Source organism: Ruditapes philippinarum, unplaced genomic scaffold (assembly GCF_026571515.1).
Source record: "Ruditapes philippinarum isolate M1 unplaced genomic scaffold, ASM2657151v2 ctg2349_1_1_1_1, whole genome shotgun sequence".
Taxonomy (NCBI): Eukaryota; Metazoa; Mollusca; class Bivalvia; order Venerida; family Veneridae; genus Ruditapes; species Ruditapes philippinarum.
Window position 1 is genome coordinate 99699 of NW_026865513.1, and position 19707 is coordinate 119405.

General features: G+C 31.6%; 1 protein-coding gene across 2 annotated transcripts in view; it reads left to right on the plus strand.

Moving 5' to 3' along the window:
- LOC132729413 (uncharacterized) overlaps nt 1-18255 on the plus strand; it is a 53630-nt gene extending 35375 nt beyond the window's left edge. Inside the window, exons 11-13 of one of the 2 annotated variants that reach the window (XM_060715181.1) lie at nt 9901-10224; nt 13699-13760; nt 16707-18255. In XM_060715181.1, coding sequence (XP_060571164.1) covers nt 9901-10224; nt 13699-13760; nt 16707-16841 — 521 coding nt within the window. In that variant the 3' untranslated portion in view covers nt 16842-18255. The remainder of the gene's footprint in view (nt 1-9900; nt 10225-13698; nt 13761-16706) is intronic. The other variant, XM_060715182.1, reaches the window with a different exon arrangement.
- The last annotated feature ends 1452 nt before the right edge of the window (nt 18256-19707 follow it).

The window sequence follows — 19707 nt, forward strand, 5'->3', positions numbered from 1 at the left end:
TTGAATCTTAAATATTTTAACTTTTCTTAAAATCTTAGTACATTTTTATCAAGTTTAATATTCTTGAAAATATTTTGGCTCATTCGGAGGCATGCAGCTTTAAATGGGATGTCAATATCAAAATTTGAGCTGCTGTAAGAAAGCAACTCTATTTTGGGATAGAATTGAGGAATAACAGCAGGTGTAAGGTCTACAGCTTCCCCACAAAAGATAATGTATTTTCAAGTATGACAAGCTTATAGTAAATGGGAAAAAAAGAAGTTTAGTTTAATTTTAAATTTCATGTGAATTTATTTAAACTCAGCAGTGAAATGTGAAGTGCATATTTTTATGAACCAGTCTATAATCTACTTCCTGTAAGTAACCAGTCTTGACGTCAAGGAGACTGACAGAAACATTATTTGAATTAAAGAAACAAACGTATACCAGTCCCTCAGGGGGCGTGGATGGTAGCTTGCAATTAACTCTTCCATCAATCTCAAGGCTCGGTCATACCAAACATAAACTTTTTTCAATTTCGTCATTTAAGGCTTTCTTAAGTGATTATGTTTTTCTTTCTATCTTATCTCTTAACATCCAGTAACAATAAGATAAGAGAAAAAGATAGATTTATAATTATTGTTTTCAGATTTACGTCAATTGAAGGATTCTGGACAAGATATTATTATACCAGTACACAATCCGTTATGTAGTTTAAAGAATTTACTTCCGATTTTCATGAATGAATGGTGATATTATAAAAACACATGATTACCATGGCTAATTTGATATGACATTTATGTCATAAATTATGTGTTCAACATATGGTAGGGTGTTTTAATACAATACTGTTGTTATGAGACTGGAACCAAACATTTATTTCACGATTTTATCTTATACCAGAGGCAGACTGCATTGCTTTATTACAGTTTGAAATGTGGCTGTATAAAGCGAGCAATTAATACATAAAACTAGCTTTATTATCTGCGTAAAGAGATAAATAGTTCCTAAAATAACCGGTTATATTGCTTATAGTTATCCTATATGACCTCCTTATGAATTGATATATTGAATTAGCATTTCATTGACGTCATTGGAACACTATTTGTTAGATCTTAGATCTTTATGTGAAATCACTACACTTTTGTAAAGATGAATAAGGATTTACATTTTTTTCTTCAAGCTAAAATTTATCCAAAAAAAAAGAAAAACACACTTGTATAAGTTTTGCTTTTGAAGATCATGCAATTCTTTGTATGAATTTTATTATAAGTCAAATCTGCAACTGATCTGAAACGGTGATTTACTGTAAGCATCTGATAAATTATATTTTAGAAAGTGTTTTAATCTTTACACTGCTTCATTTAATTTTGTGTAATGAACTTGTCCTTGACCTTTGAATTTGGAACAGTCCATTATCTATGGTATTTTAGGGTATTTCAGTATGCTAGAACCAACAGGAAATAGGTTTGTCAGTCTGAACAGATGTGCATTATGGGTCTGTAATTGCCACCAGGATTCTAAAATTGCTATATTACATCAGTTGCAGGAAACATAATTTTAGTGAATCCTTCCCAGTTCTTTGGACCTACAATCTGTTCGGATCTTTTTCATGTACTTTGTTTATTATAACACTTTCCTTGCTTGACTGATACCTCTGAATATATTTGATGTGTTTATTTTACCTTCCATAAATCTCTAGCATTTGTTGAAGTTTCAGGTCATGGGTTGAAGGTCAGTAAGGTCAGGTCAAGGTCACTGAGGCAAAATATGGCAGATATCTTTGATATATTGGTACCTTGCCTTGACTCTTCTACTTTGATGAGGGTTTCAAGTCAATTGGATGAAAGTCAAGGTCGTCAAGTCCAAAAATAGATATTGCTCCTTTTCCCACATTGTGCCATTATTTACGTGCATTTTCTCTTCATGGGCCTCTGTAACCCTAGTTCTACATTTCCACACATTTTGGTAACATTTATAAGCTGTGTCAAATCACCAGCTGGGATATTTTTACAAAATTTGACGTATTAATTAGGACAGGATCTGTTTGGTTTTTGGCCTAATTTTCTATCATCACACACTTTATTATTTAGTTACGTCATTTGTCATATTATGTTATTACACATATGTTAAAGTTAGTATATTACATAAAATATGACAAAGGTCTGTACCATAAATTATGGCGATCTTTGACTTTTGTATGTCAATTTGTGTCATAATTTTATGGGTCAACTGTAGGCCTTGAGATATAATTTTTCTACAATTAATATTCATGAGATTGAAAAATTAACAACTTCCCCCTTCAGGTTGTAAATTATAATTTCTCTCCTTTTTAAAGAAAAAACAACAAGCTGTATTTATAACCAAACATTTTTGTTTTAGTATATTCAAATAAAAACAGTAACAAAAATTTATAAAATCATAAATGATATGTGAATTACAAACACAAGTTAAAAAAAAGATTAAAGAGAAAATCTGTAAAGTTTATTGTAACTAGGGAAAAAAATGACATAAAAAAATTGAATTATGACATAATAAACAAATTTAAATATGAAACGATAACAAAATTTGATTTATAATGATTTCTAAATAATCTAAATTAAATTATTGCAAAGTCTGCCTCTTGCCAAATTGCTTTTACATTTCTTTATTTCGTATCAATGAAATCAAGAATAAAAAAAAAATTCAGTGCCCTTTAAACAAATATTTCATGAATACAGCGTAAAATGTAAAAGTGCTTATAATAAATATGGCAGTAATGTTTTTTGTGGGAATTATTCAATCTGTTAGATAATAATTCAGACTTCAATTACTTTACGTATTGTCCAAGCGAGTCCCGCAATTATGTATGCATTTACATCATTTTTATGTAACATGCGTGAAAACACGTGCGACAGCTAGTTTATATATATGTATAAAACCATTTGTCTATGTATAAAACCATTTGTCTAAAATGCTAAAATACCTTATTAAAAAGTATAAGAAAAAAAAAAATATTGTCTTTTATGATATGAAATATTAATGCGTTTTTTGTTCTTTTTTCTTATCGTTGAGCCTAAAATAGCTGGTCTGTCAGGATATTGTTACAGGAATCTATTTATATACTGAGATGTCACTTTTATGTTCTGTAAATGTTAATACATAACAGTTACTAGCCACTGTGAAGTTTGTTTTGTGAGAAGAGAACACCTAGTGTGAAAGGTGCGTCTAAAAGGTAGACAAATTCAGTAGAGTGGTATAGCTTTTTAAATAGACGTTCATAAACTGTAAGAATATCGCTGGGAATAATTTGTAGCAAGAGACTTTTAAATGTTAATTAACAAATGTTGCAAATAAACACTCGTAAAAAATCGGTAAAATCATTTATACTTTGATTAACGTGCAAAACTGGATAAGTTAAATATTATTAAGAGGTACTAGTTAAACATATTTGTAAGTATTCTTTTATTTATTAGTTAAACATATTTGTGAGCATTCTTTTTATTTGTATTTATGAATTAAGATAGAATGAGATAAAATACAATAGATTATTGTTATTTTGCTTTGATACAAAATTGAATAAGAGAATTATTATAGGTATAGATTGAAGTTCCTTATAATGGTTGTTCTTTATTTGTATTTTATGAATTATAAGAAGGATGAATCCATGAAACATAAATATCTGTAGAGAGGAACTGTAATGATAAAATAAAATGATTCTTGTGAACAAAAAATATTGCTTTATTTATAACTTGCACTTATGTTATGAATTGATTATCTATTAATGTAGGAAAACATTATTGGTTTTTTTTAAATTAAAAATCAATCAAAAAATGATTTAAAATAATTAAAAAAAAAATTAAAGATAATGCTTTGGATTAGACAGGTATTTTTGAAATGTTTTAATTGTCAGACCTGTGCTTAAGAATTACCCCATAATTATGAATATGGTACAGAAAACCAGTCAGTTTTTAGGGCCAACATCTTGGTTTCTATTTTGTTTATTGATAGCAAATTCTTTCTGACTGTCAGAGTGACCTTTGTCTTACTTTCAATAGACAAATTTGACTGCTTTATTTCACCCTTACGGAAATATATATTTCATTAATATAATTGAGTCATTTTGAATATGAGTAAAATGATGAGGATTAGAGAAAAGGTTTTTCTATGGGGAAGGGTGTGGGGGCAGGAGAGGGGGGATTGAACTACATATGAATCTCAAAATTGAGCATCGGTAGAAAAAGATATCTATGTTCAAGCGCTCACCTGGATCAGCAGAAATTTTTTTCTACTTATGCTCAATTTTGCGGTCCATATTTAGTTCCCCTCATAAAGAAAAATTTTGTTTATTGCTCTTGAAAGTTTTCATGATGACATGTTTGTTGAAAAATTACAAACTGGATTGAGAGCATTTTTGGCAGGTTTAAATTTCAGTTAGTGATATTAAAATTTACATGTGCATATGCAAAAAGTATACATGCGTTCAGCCAGCTGGTTTGTTGGTTGTGTCTAGGTTCTCAGTACAGTCTGCAGTTAAACATTAATTTTAGTAGCTAGATCAATGTTGGTCTTTAAGTGCTAGTTAAAAGCTAGAAAGTTGCTTTATGACCTTGACAATGTTTGTGAGTTATAACTTCTCTCAAAAATTTCTATTCTCCCCTCTTTTTCCACACAATCAATGTAAAATTTAATATTAAAACCTTGGATTAAAGGATTAAAATAAGGATTTATTTGGCATATTTTGCTGCAAAAGCTGAGTATTAAAATACTAGCAGTGACCAAGCAAATGTGAAGAAATTTGTCACCATTACCCCCACTCCCTAAAAAGGGTATATGGTATTTTACTCCTATTTTTAGCTCGACTATTCGCAGAATAATCGAGCTAATGCAATCACCCATTTGTCGGTGTTGGCGTCCCTGTGGTTAAGTTTTTGCGTGTAAGCTGGTATCTCCATAACTACTGAAGGGAATGGATTGAAACTTCAGACACTTGTTCTCTGTGATTATCTTACCTGATTGGCAAAAGTTCCATAACTCTGATTTGCTTTATTGCATAATTATGCCCCTTTTTCGACTTCGAAATTCTTGGTTAAGTTTTTGCTTGTAAGCTGGTATCTCCATAACTACTAAAGGAAATGGATTGAAACTTCACACACTTGTTCTCAATGATAATCTAACATGATAGGCTTAAGTCCCATAACTCTGATTTGCTTTTTTGCACAATTATGCCCCTTTTTCGACTTAGAAATTCTTGGTTAAGTTTTTGCGTTTATGTTGGTATTTCCATAAATACTAAAGGGAATGGATTGAAACTTCACACATATTTGTTCTCTATGATTATCAAACATGATTGGCACAAGTCCCATAACTCTGATTTGCATTTTTGCATATTTATTTAAAGGTGTGACAATTCCCCCTCCTACAGGTACACTGGTACTGTTCCCCCAAAACAATTATGAGAGAGCTCTGAAAACAGAACCTTAGAGAAAAGTGAGGCTTGGTAAAAGCTCTGGCCTACAAGGGCTGGAGTCAGATGGTTTAACATACCCTTTGTTCTGCACTGAGTAGTCCCCACTTTTATTGTGCTAAAACTAAACTACAGCATTGACCAGACATTGTGGGGACAAATTGGAGGTAAACACTCCCTTTATTTGAACTTACTTTGAGGAACCGGGGAGTAGGATTACAACTGACCTGTCACATATTTTCGAATTTATTCTGTTCTACCCTTATTGTCCATAATAAAGAGTGATTTTATTACTGACAAACACTTAAGAAGTAATCAATGTAAAGCACCACTTTATTGGCTATTAAATGATCTAATTGAAATTCTAGATACGTTATTGATAAACAAGGAACCTCTGTTTCTTTGAGGAGAACAACATGTCAGAAATAACCCATATAATCAAAATAATCCAAAATATGTGAGATTAATGGCTATGGTGTAAAATACAGTGAAAAGTAAATCTGGTGATAAACTGGTGATAATGATCCAGATCTGACATGAGTTTCTTGTACCTTAAATGATGTATTATGACAGGGTTGTTTCTATTTTAATTTTTTAGCTGTTCTATTTCATTATCAAATTCCTTGTTACAGACTGAATATTTTATGTCTAATCCTTTGAGCACTGATAGAAACCAGGCCTCCCTTGCCTCTTTCAACTGTAGGTTCAAATCCCTACAGGAGAGTTGGATTCTTTCTTGTGTAAACTTCAAGTTTATAATCCCCACTTTAATTTTTAAGCTTAAGGAACATTGATGGTTTGTAATTAGCATTTGCTAAATTTTCCACTGAGGGTCTTTTTCTAAGAAAGTGTGGCTGGCCAAACTCAAAAACTATAAGTTTATAACATGTACTTGCTAATAAGTTGATTTCTTTGATAATGAAGCTCTATTAAAAATATTTACAATATGCATTTCAAATAACAATTCAAACAGTGATAATGAATTCAGCAATATGTACATGTATTTAATAATAGTCAACAGTACAAAATTTGATATCATAAGGTGATTATAAAGACAGCAGTGTAAATTTGATATCAAAATATCAAAATTTGATTATAAATTTAGCAGTATAAATTTGATATTAATATCACAATCTTTTAAGACCCAAGTATCAACTATTTTTTGTTTATTCCTTTTTTCTTTCGTTTTTTTACTCAAAGAAACTTCCTGCTTTTTTTTAGATTGATAAATATAGTTTCCTGGCATTGTAGTATTTCCTCTATCATAATTCTTAACTCTCTCATCTTAATGGAAAATCCAGGTGGCAATTCATACAATAGCTAAAAATAATTATCTCAATCTCTTAAATTCTCTAAACTTTGGGTACAGACTGTTTATTTATGATTTCATGATTTTAATAAACAATAAATATATTTGAAATCCCACAAGGCTAGGTTTAAACAGCTAAGTTTCTGCATTTTCATTCAAAAAACCCTTAACATTTACAATGAACTGTTCCAAATTCAAAGAAAGGCATTTAAAGTCTGTTATATTAATTAAGAGGAAAAAGGGGTGCCAGGCTCTATATTTGTAAATTTTTATCTTGACATCCCCAAAAGTTGATAATAGGCTAATCCAAAAATTGGAAGCTGGACAAGTCCATCTAAGAAATTCAACACACAGACATAAATTTTGGAACAAAATTGGATTGGAAAATAAAAAAAGCTAAAAATGCAGAAAATATTCCAGGGAAAGAATGTAAATCAATTTACATTGAAAATAAACTGAGTTGGATGAATGAATGAAGAAGGGGAGTGGATTTCTTTTATCTATTGTATTGCATGTTTTAAATAACCATTTTAATGGCAGGTTATTTATGTACCATAACTAACGAAGCATTCTTACTTTGATGCAGAAAGATTTAAGCATCGAAAATTTTATGCTTCGTTTTCTCTTGTGGAGCAAACCTGATATTTAACATTTAAAGGAACTCCACTAAGCTCAAATAGCATAATAACATAAAATTTATATCTGTTATATATAGTAGATCAACTGGGACACTTTAAAGGATTCAAAGACATGCAAAAGATAATTCATAGATCCCTGTATAATCCTGATTGTTTTATTCGAATTGTTTGAGAAGAGAAATAAAAGGTCAGAGTATGGATCTATCAATAAAAAATATACTCAGAATTAAATTAAAAATTGATGCAAATGATTATTCTGGAAAAAAAACAAAACAAAACAAAAAACAGAGTAAATGAATGATCTGAACAATTGCAGTGTGGACCTACATAAAATGGTACCTAAATCTTCTGGAAATATCTTGGTACATCATTCTTGTCCCATCTTGTTAAAAAATCTCAGTGGTTTCCCTTAAAGATCCTGTAACACATTTTTTTCATGGTTTTATTTCATAAATATGATGCTCAAATTAAGATTTGTCAATATTGTAAGTTCCAATAAGCATTATTTATAAAGATATTACCGATTTTAATATTTCATGTAAATAAAGGGAGATAATTAGAAATTTATTTTCTATAAATTCTAAGTCAAATTTTCTAATAAGAAATGAATGCATATGATTTATTGATTAAATATAATGTGCTTAAATATTTGCAGTACACATTTTACATATTCTTCAATGTTTGAAAATTGTTTTACTTGCATAATTATATACATATATAGTTTTTTGCAAGTGTGGTATACAGACAGTAACAATATCAATCACAAAACATACAGGATCTTTAAACATTGGCCAACAATGTAGATGGTTTTACACCTATTGGACTACAAACGAGTCAGATGAACTTCTGGATTTCTTTTTAGTATTGACTGCAATGATGGTAACAAATTCAATGTGATTAAACAATTTTATTGGAATGTTACAGTAAATTATTTCAGACTTAACCTAGAAAAATTAAATTGCCAAGTCGATTAAATGGTAGGGACATTTGAAATATGCCCGAACAGTTAAGGTGCCAATTAATAGGGACTTTGGACTCTGTCATGTGAGGAAGCTATCAGCTAGCTTATGAAACCTCATTTCTACTCAGGTGCCAGTTTGTGCTTGACATAATGCATGGAAGGGCACCCGAGTTCTTCCTCCACCATCATCATATGTGTTGGTGAGACGTTAACCCAACCACAAAAAAGTGTTATTGCCCCTGAACTTTAAAAGTATGTTAAAACAAAAATGTTTGAAATTGTTTAAATAGAAATTTGTTTGTATGTTAATTACTGTATATAAATATGTCCAAAAGATTGTTTTTGAAGCTCATGAGCATTTCACAAGTTTTTTGACAAATAAATGATTTACCAAAAACAAAAAATGTATATGGACACTCCTATTAAATGATATAAGGCGTTAAGCCTTTATTGCACTAAGGTGAGGATTTTATGACTGAGAGAGATTTTAATTAATTTTTACTGACTCTAGGATGGGAATACTTTTATGAAATTAAAGTTAAAAAAATTCACGCTTTAGCCATCCTTTTATCTCAGATGTTATAGTGCACAGTCACCAGGGGATATTAATTATTCAAGGTCTGAATTTGTTAAATAATCAGAGCCAGTGTTTTAAACTGATTAGATTTTACAGATCTTATGAGATGTTAGTGCTTGAAATTATTTTTTGTCCAATAGGATTGCAGTATTTCAAATGAATCGTAACACATTTACTTTAGTAAGTCGGCAAACTATTAATCAGTCTAGTAAATCGACAGTTTAGTAAAATAATTTAAAACACTTAGCCGGTTAAAATTTATTAGTACGAATTTACAAAATTTAATTGGTCGCGCGGCTGTGCTGCCCCTGACCAATTTAATTTTGTAAATTCGTACTAATAAACTTTAACCTATACTTAGCTCAAAGTCTGATTTGGTTTAGGACTGCAGTTAGTTAAGTTTTAAGCACTATGGAATGATAAGGATTTTATTGGGTTACAGATTTAAAACATTTATCACTATTACTGTAATGTATTATTAACCAGCATGGCTTACTTTGCACTTAAGTCCTAGAACAGTACTAAATGCAAGACCTAATCTAGACGTCCAAATCATTTCAGGCATTTTCTTAACTTACAGTTCATGTCAGTAAAAGTCTGGGGCATGTATCCTGAAGAGAACTGAAGAGATGTACAATAGGCTCCTTTAATTCAGTATTATGCTAATATAGATATGATTTTAAAGATTTAATTATGTATTTTTAGTTGTCGATTTTTAGCCCCCATCTTAGGGGGAGTTAGGCTGCATATAGATTTGCTCTTGTCCGTCAGTCCCATCATCACACTGTCTGTCTATAGACTGACAAAACAGAGGAATGTGGATGGTAATGGGTATTTCCAGTTTTAACTAGTTACTAGTTTTTACCTAAACTGGAAATGTGGAAGCCAAAATTTGCTTTATTTCAGACCGACTTTACAATCATAGCCAAAATTTACTTTATTTCAGACCAACTTTCCCGTCACAGGCTAAATTTTCTATTTCTATTTAAGATCGATCCCGTCATGACAACTCATTGCAAAGCACTGGTCCATTAGAAATACGCGCTGAAGGTTTCCAGTTGAATTCAGAAGATAAGGCACCACTGAGCGATAGAACTGGAGCAGGTGACGGTAACCTCACCAATCGGTCCGAGACGAGTGTGAAACATTCGGATAGAAAACCTGTTGATAAATCAGGAAGTAACAAAAACCTTGAGGTCGTAGGTCAAAGTAACTTCGGAATGGAAGGTCAGTCTGATAATGGGGATAAAACTATACGGCTTGACCTGGAAACAGAAGACGGCAGAAAACAAGAAATTTTCTTAGATGACAAAGGTAATTAATATTTCTTTTTTTGTTTTAAATACTTGAATTTATATTACTTTTATAGAAATGGTAGCACATCAGGGCTTTATATCTGAATGAGTCTGTTTATAATCTGTTACCATATATTTTTGTCCTGGCTCTTCAAAAATTAAGTTCAGACACTATAAATTTATAAAGTTAAGCTATTGGATTTATGGACACCATTTTTGGCCATAATTGCTCTCTTACTTAAAGATGCAGAAGCTTTGTGTCATAAATAAAAAAAGACAGGCCAAATGTTTTTGGTTGGTCACTCGCCTCTAACCAGTGTGGGTTCAAATCTGCTACAGACTTTTTGCAATTCTAGCTTAAATAAAATAATATTCATTGTTCTATAACTTTATGGTTGTTCCTTAAATGATGCACAAAGTTGGGTCAGAGGTCAGTTCCTCCACCAGTATAGCTGTAAAGACTAGTCTGATGACATTTTCAATGTCAGTGTTACTAAAAATAAAAAACAACCTAATTTATATAAAAAATTATGAATCTAAATTTGGATAGTCGGTCACTATGAAAAATAAATCATCTGTCATAAAGTTTAGTGAAGTATATTAAAACAGAAGGGATACCTACAGTTATAAAACATTACATTATCTTGTCACTTGTTGCAAGATTTATCTGGTAGTCGTGTGATGTTAGTATTGTGTCATTTATACACGTACATCTGTCAGCCTGCACTGAGAAATTAATGTTACTGACGTCATGAAACGTTTTAGCTTGATGGATACTGTCAGAATCCACCTTGTCTTAATAACTATTTGGATGACTTTTGTCATAACTGTTGAATCAAATTAAGATATATTCATTAACTAAAAACGTTGTGTTTTTTTTTTAACAAGTAATGTTAGAGAGAAAAAAATCCTGTATACATTTTGTCTTTATTCTCCAAATTGGTTTCATTCTTTTAGACCACATATAAAGATAAAATATATTTATATACAGTGATTTTTTCCACAAATGTTACAGCCAAGTAGAAGGTGTTTCCCGCTATAATTTCCCTTGAAAACGCTATATTTTCCTCTTGCATCCCGATAATTGCTAATTTTTATAAAAATTTCGAAAATGTATCAAAAAAATGAAATGTTTAGAAATGAATATGAAAAATAATTTCAATCCACATAAATAACGAAATAAATGTCAAAATAGGCAGAAAAGCTCTTTTTTGGGTAGTCATACAGTAGAAATATCGCAAAAAAAATAAATGGCACTCCAGTAATGTAAAATGATTAAAGAAATATATAGAGGATATTCAAGTTTTTTCTATAAATACATGATCTATTTTCATCGGGTGGTATGAAAATAAATATTTCATGAGTGGCGGTAGCCACGAGTGAAATATAGTAATTTTCATGCCACAAGATGAAAATAAATCATGTATTTATGGAAAAAACTTGAATTTTCTGTTCGTTATATACATTTTTCTCTTTTTTTGACATTAAAATTTGAAAGCAGAATTTAAAAGAAAGTAGTCCGGCAAGACATCAGTGAAAATACGGAAAATATGTTTCACTGCAGTGAAAAATATTTTTTTTTCAGTGAAAATACGGAAACTGAAAATACGCATTTTATTTCATCAATATATCTCAATATTTCATTTATGATTAAAGAAATATAATATTTTATTATTATATTAGATCATAATATAATATATAATATAGTATATGATTTTTATAATTAAATTTTCTTTATTAAAAATTTTATAGCTTTAATAAGGACCTCCCTTTTGAAAAAATTCAAGCCCATTGGGCATTTAATTGAAACAATACAGTTTGTAATAAAGGAAACTGTTTGTCATGTTTAGAAAATATGAAAATGGTATTTAATTTCATCAAGGGAGAAAATTTATGTTGTTTTTTTTTTCCAGCAAATATATTATTTCTATTTCTGTAAAAGTTTAGCGTAGAAAAAACAATTTATTGTCCTTAATTAAAAAAAAGTTGTAGGAAACATTATTATAACAATTATGTTTTCGCTTAAAATTTTAAATTATTGTAAAATGTTAAATTTGTGATTATCATACATTTTTGTACCTAAATAAAAGTACACTTAAACAAAACAGGAGGTCTGGAGTGCTTATAATAAACTTTAAGAGAGCTTTGAATAGCAGAAACAGATGCTAGGATTAAACCCTAGAATGAATAATTGTCGATCATCAGCAATAACAAATGTTGTTTTTCTTTGTCTCTTTTGTTTCATTAGAATAGGCTTATTATTGATCAGAATTCTTTTTATGATAAGTGTGAATTGTTGTACTTTACCAGTGAACTTAATTGTTGAGTGTGACTCATTCACAAAGATAGGATTTTTCTTCTTTTTTTTTTTTAACTCACTGTGGCAAGGTTGTTAAGGGTGCTGTGACATTGAATCTGATGAATATAATAGGTACGAAACCAGTAATCAACACACTGTCACTGCCCTTATTTCGTTTGCCAGTCATCCGTTAATTGTCTTGCACTTTGAATTACTTTTTAAATTCAAAAAGGTTCAAATCACAAAGAATTATGTATAAAATGACTCATTCTTACTGATATTTTTCACTTTGTTCTTCATGTACTTAAAATTATGGTAGTTTTCTAAAATGTTACTCATTGGCCAATTTTCTGAACCAATTCTTTTTCTTCTGTTGCTTTTTGATATTTTGTACAGTTTACTAAAGTGTAGTGATTTGGTATTTTGTTTGGAAGTCAAAATACTACTTTGTTTACATTTTGACAAATAATTTTGCATTTTTAAAGCATTCTTCAGGTTAACAAGCATCTTACATGCCATATAACTATTCTTTAAATGTTATAATTTTGCCATTCTAAAAAAGTAAGAATTATTCATGTCTGAGGTATAATGTGCCTTTAAAATCCATCCCAAAAAATCTGTAGCTTAGAAAAACAGGATGAGATCAATGATTTATTTTTACATTTCTTTTTCTCAGTTTTCGATGCTATATGTCATTGACTTTAACATTATTATAGAACTTCTGCTAACTGGTTCAGCACGATATTTTTGTTTTGATAACTTCTTATTGAAAACAATTTTTTACTTTACTTTTCTACATATTGCTTCTAAATTCTAAAGATGAGAAAAACAACAGAGTCTCTAAAGAGCACCTAAAAAGGCAAAATTGAAAAAACCAACATAGTGCATTTGCGACCAGCATGGATCCAGACCAGCCTGCACATCTGCGCAGTCTGATCAGGATCCATGCTGTTTGCCTACCAACTCTATTACAAGTAGAGAAACTGATAGCGCAAACTGATTTGCTGGTCGCAAACCCATTATGTTGGTTTTGTCGTGACGCGGCTCACATTAATTTTAATTAAGCACATAAATTACTGCAGCATTTTGATGCTGTGCCTATAACACTGGTTCAAAAGCCATCTATGAGATTAAAAACTGCCAGCATGGTGTAGTAACAGAGGGGTGTTTATGTTGAAAATTATTTTTATTTAGAATTGATACCATCAAGAGAGAAGGAGCGGAGAGCGTCCGAGGCACGTGTAGCCTCAATGCAGGTATCTGTTGTCACCATAGTTACCGTATATACAATATATATATAGATCAATATGTACCCAGAACTTCTAACATGGATATACTACTTTAACAGCATGAATTTTTCTTATATATTGTGCACTGTATCTCTTTTATTGCTCTTATGTATTTCTCAGGTGTGTTGTTTACTCCTTTTATTTTGGCAATCTCCTGGATTAAACCCTTATGTATTTTTCAGGAGTAAAACTTGTAACTATATTTATAAGGTAATGAAATAGAATGAACCTTATATAAACTCCTGGTTTTTTAGACCCCAGGTCTGTTCCAGGATGATAGCCTTATTTTTTTTTCACCGTTTTTGATATATTTAGAATTTTTAGACAAGGGAGGTCACTTAGTTATTAAATGATTCTTATTTATTATAAGTATCTTCCCTTGAGAGATCTTGCCATTAGTTGGGTTCTTAAGTTTCATACTGTTTTGTTAATGTTGTTTTTTTTATCAGAGATAAGTTGTTTACATAAGTATAAATTATAGCAATTGATGGAGCTTTATATTCATATGGTATTGACATGAAAAAAAAGTTCCAAAATGTAATTCTAGTTTCCTCCCCTTATGTTATAATGTTGTATACTTTGCATGATATCTTTGCAATGAAAATGTATGTAGTTTACTAATTGTCCGTCTTGTATCTTTTATTATGTATGGTGAAAATATATATGTTGCAAAAAAAAATTTGAATTAAATAATCTTTTTGGTATTTCATCTTAAATCCTGGAATTTCTCCATACAGTCAGAAAATTTGAATTCTGTCATTAGAAATACAATCCACAAAAAAATTTTTATGTCAATTTCAAGTTTAACAATAATAGATCTTGAAAATTTGAACAGAGCATAATATAACATTAACAACAAAATGTGGAATAAATTTCTCTTTTTTTCTTTTTTGTTTAATACACATTTAAAGAAAAAAGACATGCAGATTCTGAATTGCTTAAAGTAGAAGCGTAAATATGAGATTATCATTATATAGATTTATTTTCAAACATGTAATTTGTACATGTGTACAAGTTTCTTGTGTGTTTCTAATTTCCATCTGTCTTATGAAAATACTTTTTGTTTTGATACAAAAAATTCTCCTCAGTCATCTGTGATGTTTCACATCATATTTTCTTTGCATGCTGCATTAAATAGCTGCTTAAATTTTTTTTTACTGTATTTGAAAATTGCTTCACCAATAGTAAACTATTGTAATAAACGCTACTTGCATGAAACACATAGTGCACCCTTTAGATATATATTATACTTGTAACGATAACATTGAAACCGCCCGGTTGAGCATTGGACTGTGAATTAGGCGACATTGAGCATTGGACTATGAATTAGGCAACCCGGGGTTCAATTCAAGGAAGATGCTGTACCTTTTCATTTTGAACCTGAAATCCTTTCACGGTCATTCACATAATGTACTTCTAACAGGCTCTGGCATGTACAGAAGTTCCTTGCGAAAGTGAAGGCACTAGTACTGGTAAACTGTTTGACAGCCTGCCCAGGAACGATGCGGTGCCTGAACTGTGCTCTGGTGAATTCAATGTGGCTTACAGCCATGATCTAGAGTGTAAACTACCACCACCAACACTGCTTTATATTGAAAAGAAGATTTTTTGTTAAAGAACCCTTATAGCATTAGGGACATTGCATAAAAACTCTTTAGATTATTTTATTGAGCCAGTCACTGCCAGTGCTTAAAATATTTTATAGTATGTTAACTGTTCTCTGAGTATAGGCAATGATGGAAAACTATTTGTTTATCAGTATAAAGTCAGACTATTGCATTGAGCTTACAATAAAATAATGTGTTATAACCAAAAAAAATAATTATGGTTCCAGCTTTTGTCAACAGGAGTTTTCAATTATGCAAATTTAAAAAAAAAAAGAATAATCTTTTAAGGTGCTGGTTTAAATTATGTATTAGAAATAAACAACTTGAAGAACTTATTAGCAGTAAATAAGTAGAAAATTAGCCAGTTTAAAAGTATGACTAGCACGATTTTCCAGGAACTTAAAGCTTAATGACATCACCCTGATATAGAAATTTATGGAACAAATATTTTTCTAAATTTAATATCATAGTTTGTAATTATGTAATTGAAAAAAATGTAATTATCTGAGATATCATAATTTTTCGTTAAAACAAAATTTGAAGGTGTGGATAAGTATTAAATCAGAATTAAGTATAAATTGAATGTTATTTCAGTGTTGAAGTAATTTGACTATTGAATCAACGGAACTAAATGAGTCTCTAATATGGAAATGATTAAACTTTATACAGTTACAAAAACGTTAGACTGATTATCACATAAATTTGGTATTGTATTTCACACACAAACTATAGATGAACATTATTTTTTAGCTTGTCTGTTTCAAAGAAAAAGTTAAGCTGTTATGATCGAGGAGGCGTAATTGTTGTTGAGCAAAAACTTTAATGTAGCGCCTTATTAAAACATTTCAGAAGTTATCAGCATGAAACTTGGAGTACTTGCTTATCGTGACTTAAGGTTGTTCATTTTAGACAAGGATAACACCACTTTTTAATATTGAATTTTTAACAGATGAGCGATAACACCGCAGGCGGTGCTCTTGTTTACAGTTAAGCTGCTTCTTTGCTTCACATTGTTTATATAATCTGTATTGCTTGGTGATAGAATTTTTATGGTCATTATTAAAGTCTTTGAACACTAGTTGAGATAATAAAGTGCTTTTACTGCTAGTACATTACCAGGCCGGCCGGAACATACCACGATGTGCCGTCAAAGCAGGCTCTGTGGCTTTGGTTGCCTATTTTCAGGATAGTGGTATAATGGAAATCCTTATTTTAACAATGGACCAATCTGAATTTAAAGCTAGAAGTTTGACGTTCCGTGATATCAGGGTGATATTGATTGTAACTTTTTTTGTACTTCTTGCAGGAAGACGCTAAACAAAGAAAGAAAGACTTGGAGCAGATCCTTAACGAACATGAAGAAATTGTGAAGACCATAGTACGTCAAGCTAGCCATGACTCGAGTAACGAAACATTCCAGTCAGATCAACGAGATCAATGATTGGTTGCAGCCTCCCCTTCGCCCTGGACATGCTCTGCCCCTCCATTTTTTTCTGGCTCATCTGGGATCCCTTCAGCAAGCTCATTCCTTCTTTAGAACTTTTACTCACATATATAGAGATAATTATGGCAAAATTTGTACATGTATATTAGTTTCATATTGACATTGACCTTCATAATGAGATGATATTGGCAAAAATGTTGTAATATTTTGCATTTATTGTGTAACAGGTGTATATGAATTCCCTGTTGTATTTATGTGAATGGATATTTTATGGGGGGAAAAAACGCTAGTATTTGAGTATTTTATTGTTGTTACAAGGAGATTGATGTGGTACACTGTTTGCGAGTGTTCTCATTGTAAATGTCATTATACATCATTGAAGTTATGTCTGAATTGGTCATGTTTTCATATATTATATATTGCATTTTTAGCTCGACTTTTCTATGAAAAGGGGAGCTATCCTACTCGCCCCGGCGTCGGCGTTAGCGTCGGCGTTGGCGTCACACCTTGGTTAAGTTTTTCGTACCACCCCACTTTATTTCAGAAGTATTACAAGTATGGCTTTGAAACTTACCATACTTGTTCACCATCATAACCTCCATCTACAGACAAGAGTACATAACTCTGTCAAGGTTTTTTGACAGAATTATGGCCCTTTTTTGACTTAGAAAGTGTATTGAGCTTGGTTAAGTTTTTTGTACCACCTCACTTTATTTCAAAACCATTGGAGGTATTGCTTTGAAACTGACCATACTTGTTTACCATCACGACCTTCATCAACAGACAAGAGGACATAACTCTGTCAAGGTTTTTGACAGAATTATGCCCCTTTTTGACTTAGAAAATACATTGAATATGGGTAAAATCCACTTATTGCCTTAACCCTTTGAGATATTGCTTTGAAAATTTTAATGCTATTTCACATCATTACCCCCATCTGTACGCAAGAGAAGGTAACTCTGTCAAGGATTTGTTTTAAAAATTAAGGCCTTTTATCGACTTAGAATCTTGGTTAAGTTTTTAGTACCAGTCCACTTTTTGACTGAACTGTTTGAGATATTAATTTGAAAGTTGGAATACTTGTTTACAATCATGATTCCCAAACATGTCCAGGAGAAGGTAATTCTGTCAAAGATTTTATTTGAATTATGGCCCTTAACTGTCAATGTTTTGTATTATAGGCAAGCACTAAAAAACTTAAAAAATCTAAAAAAATTCATTCCTATCCACTTGTTCACTTTACCATAAATTATGTCATATAAACATTGCTGTAATATTCAAGGGTATCAAACAACTAGTTCACTTTAAAAATACAGAGATTCTTGTATTGCCTTTTACTGCAAAAACTTTTTTTATTGGCAAGCAATAAAAAAGTCGAGCGCGCTGTCTTACGGACAGCTCTTGTTTTAGGAGTTTCAGTTTGGCAAAATAATCATTGTGAAAGTTTGGCAAAGTATTCATTGTTAAAGTTTTGGCCAAGAAATCATTGTTAAAGTTTTGAAAAGTATTCATTGTGAAAGTTTGGAAAAGTTATCATTGTGTATATAATATAGGTTTATAGAATGGAAATAATATTTATTTGTACTTTTTTTCAAATTGTGGTAAGCTACTTTGGTCATAAGTCCTTCTGTTTCCCATTAATATGAACTTTTAGGTCAAAGCTATATAAATTTACCTTTTCTGAAAATCATAGAAGCCCAAAAGTATAGGTTTTACTCCATATTTTTTGAAATAAGCAACTATGTAATTATGTCTCCCCCACCTCGGGGGGAGACATATTGTTTTTGCCCTGTCCGTCCGTCAGTCCGTCAGTCCGTCCGTCCGTCCGTCCGTCCGTCCATTCTTCGTTTCCGGACGATAACTAGAGTTCCTTTTGACCTACAGCTCTCAAACTTCATAGGATGAATGGTCTTATTGAGCAGATGATCCCTATTGTTTTTGGGGTCAGTAGTTCAAAGGTCAAGGTCACAGTGACCGTTGGTCAATTTCTCGTTTCCGGATGATAACTAGAGTTCCTTTTGACCTACAGCCCTCAAACTTCATAGGATGATTGGTCTTATAGAGCTGATGATCCCTATTGTTTTTGGGGTCAGTAGTTCAAAGGTCAAGGTCACAGTGACCGTTGGTCAATTTCTCGTTTCCGGATGATAACTAGAGTTCCTTTTGACCTACAGCCCTCAAACTTCATAGGATGATTGGTCTTATAGAGCAGATGATCCCTATTGTTTTTGGGGTCAGTAGGTCAAAGGTCAAGGTCACAGTGACCGTTGGTCAATTTCTCATTTCCGGATGATAACTAGAGTTCCTTTTGACCTACAACCCTCAAACTTCATAGGATGATTGGTCTTATTGAGCAGATGATCCCTATTGTTTTTGGGGTCAGTAGTTCAAAGGTCAAGGTCACAGTGACCGTTGGTCAATTTCTCCTTTCCGGATGATAACTAGAGTTCCTTTAGACCTACAACCCTCAAACTTCATAGGATGATTGGTCTTATTGAGCAGATGATCCCTCTTGTTTATGGGGTCAGTAGGTCAAAGGTTAAGGTCACAGTGACCATTGGTCATTTTCTCCATAGACAGCCTTCATTGAAGTGACTACCGGGTATTTACATTATCTTATCTCCATTTTCATTCCTGTTTCCATTCACAGTTATTCTCAGCAGTGGGGGAGACATGCGCTTTTTTACAAAAGCATCCTCTAGTTGGTAATTGCTTTTTAGCTCGACTTTTCTATGAAAAGGGGAGCTATCCTACTCGCCCCGGCGTCGGCGTTGGCGTCACACCTTGGTTAAGTTTTTCGTACCACCCCACTTTATTTCAGAAGTATTACAAGTATGGCTTTGAAACTTACCATACTTGTTCA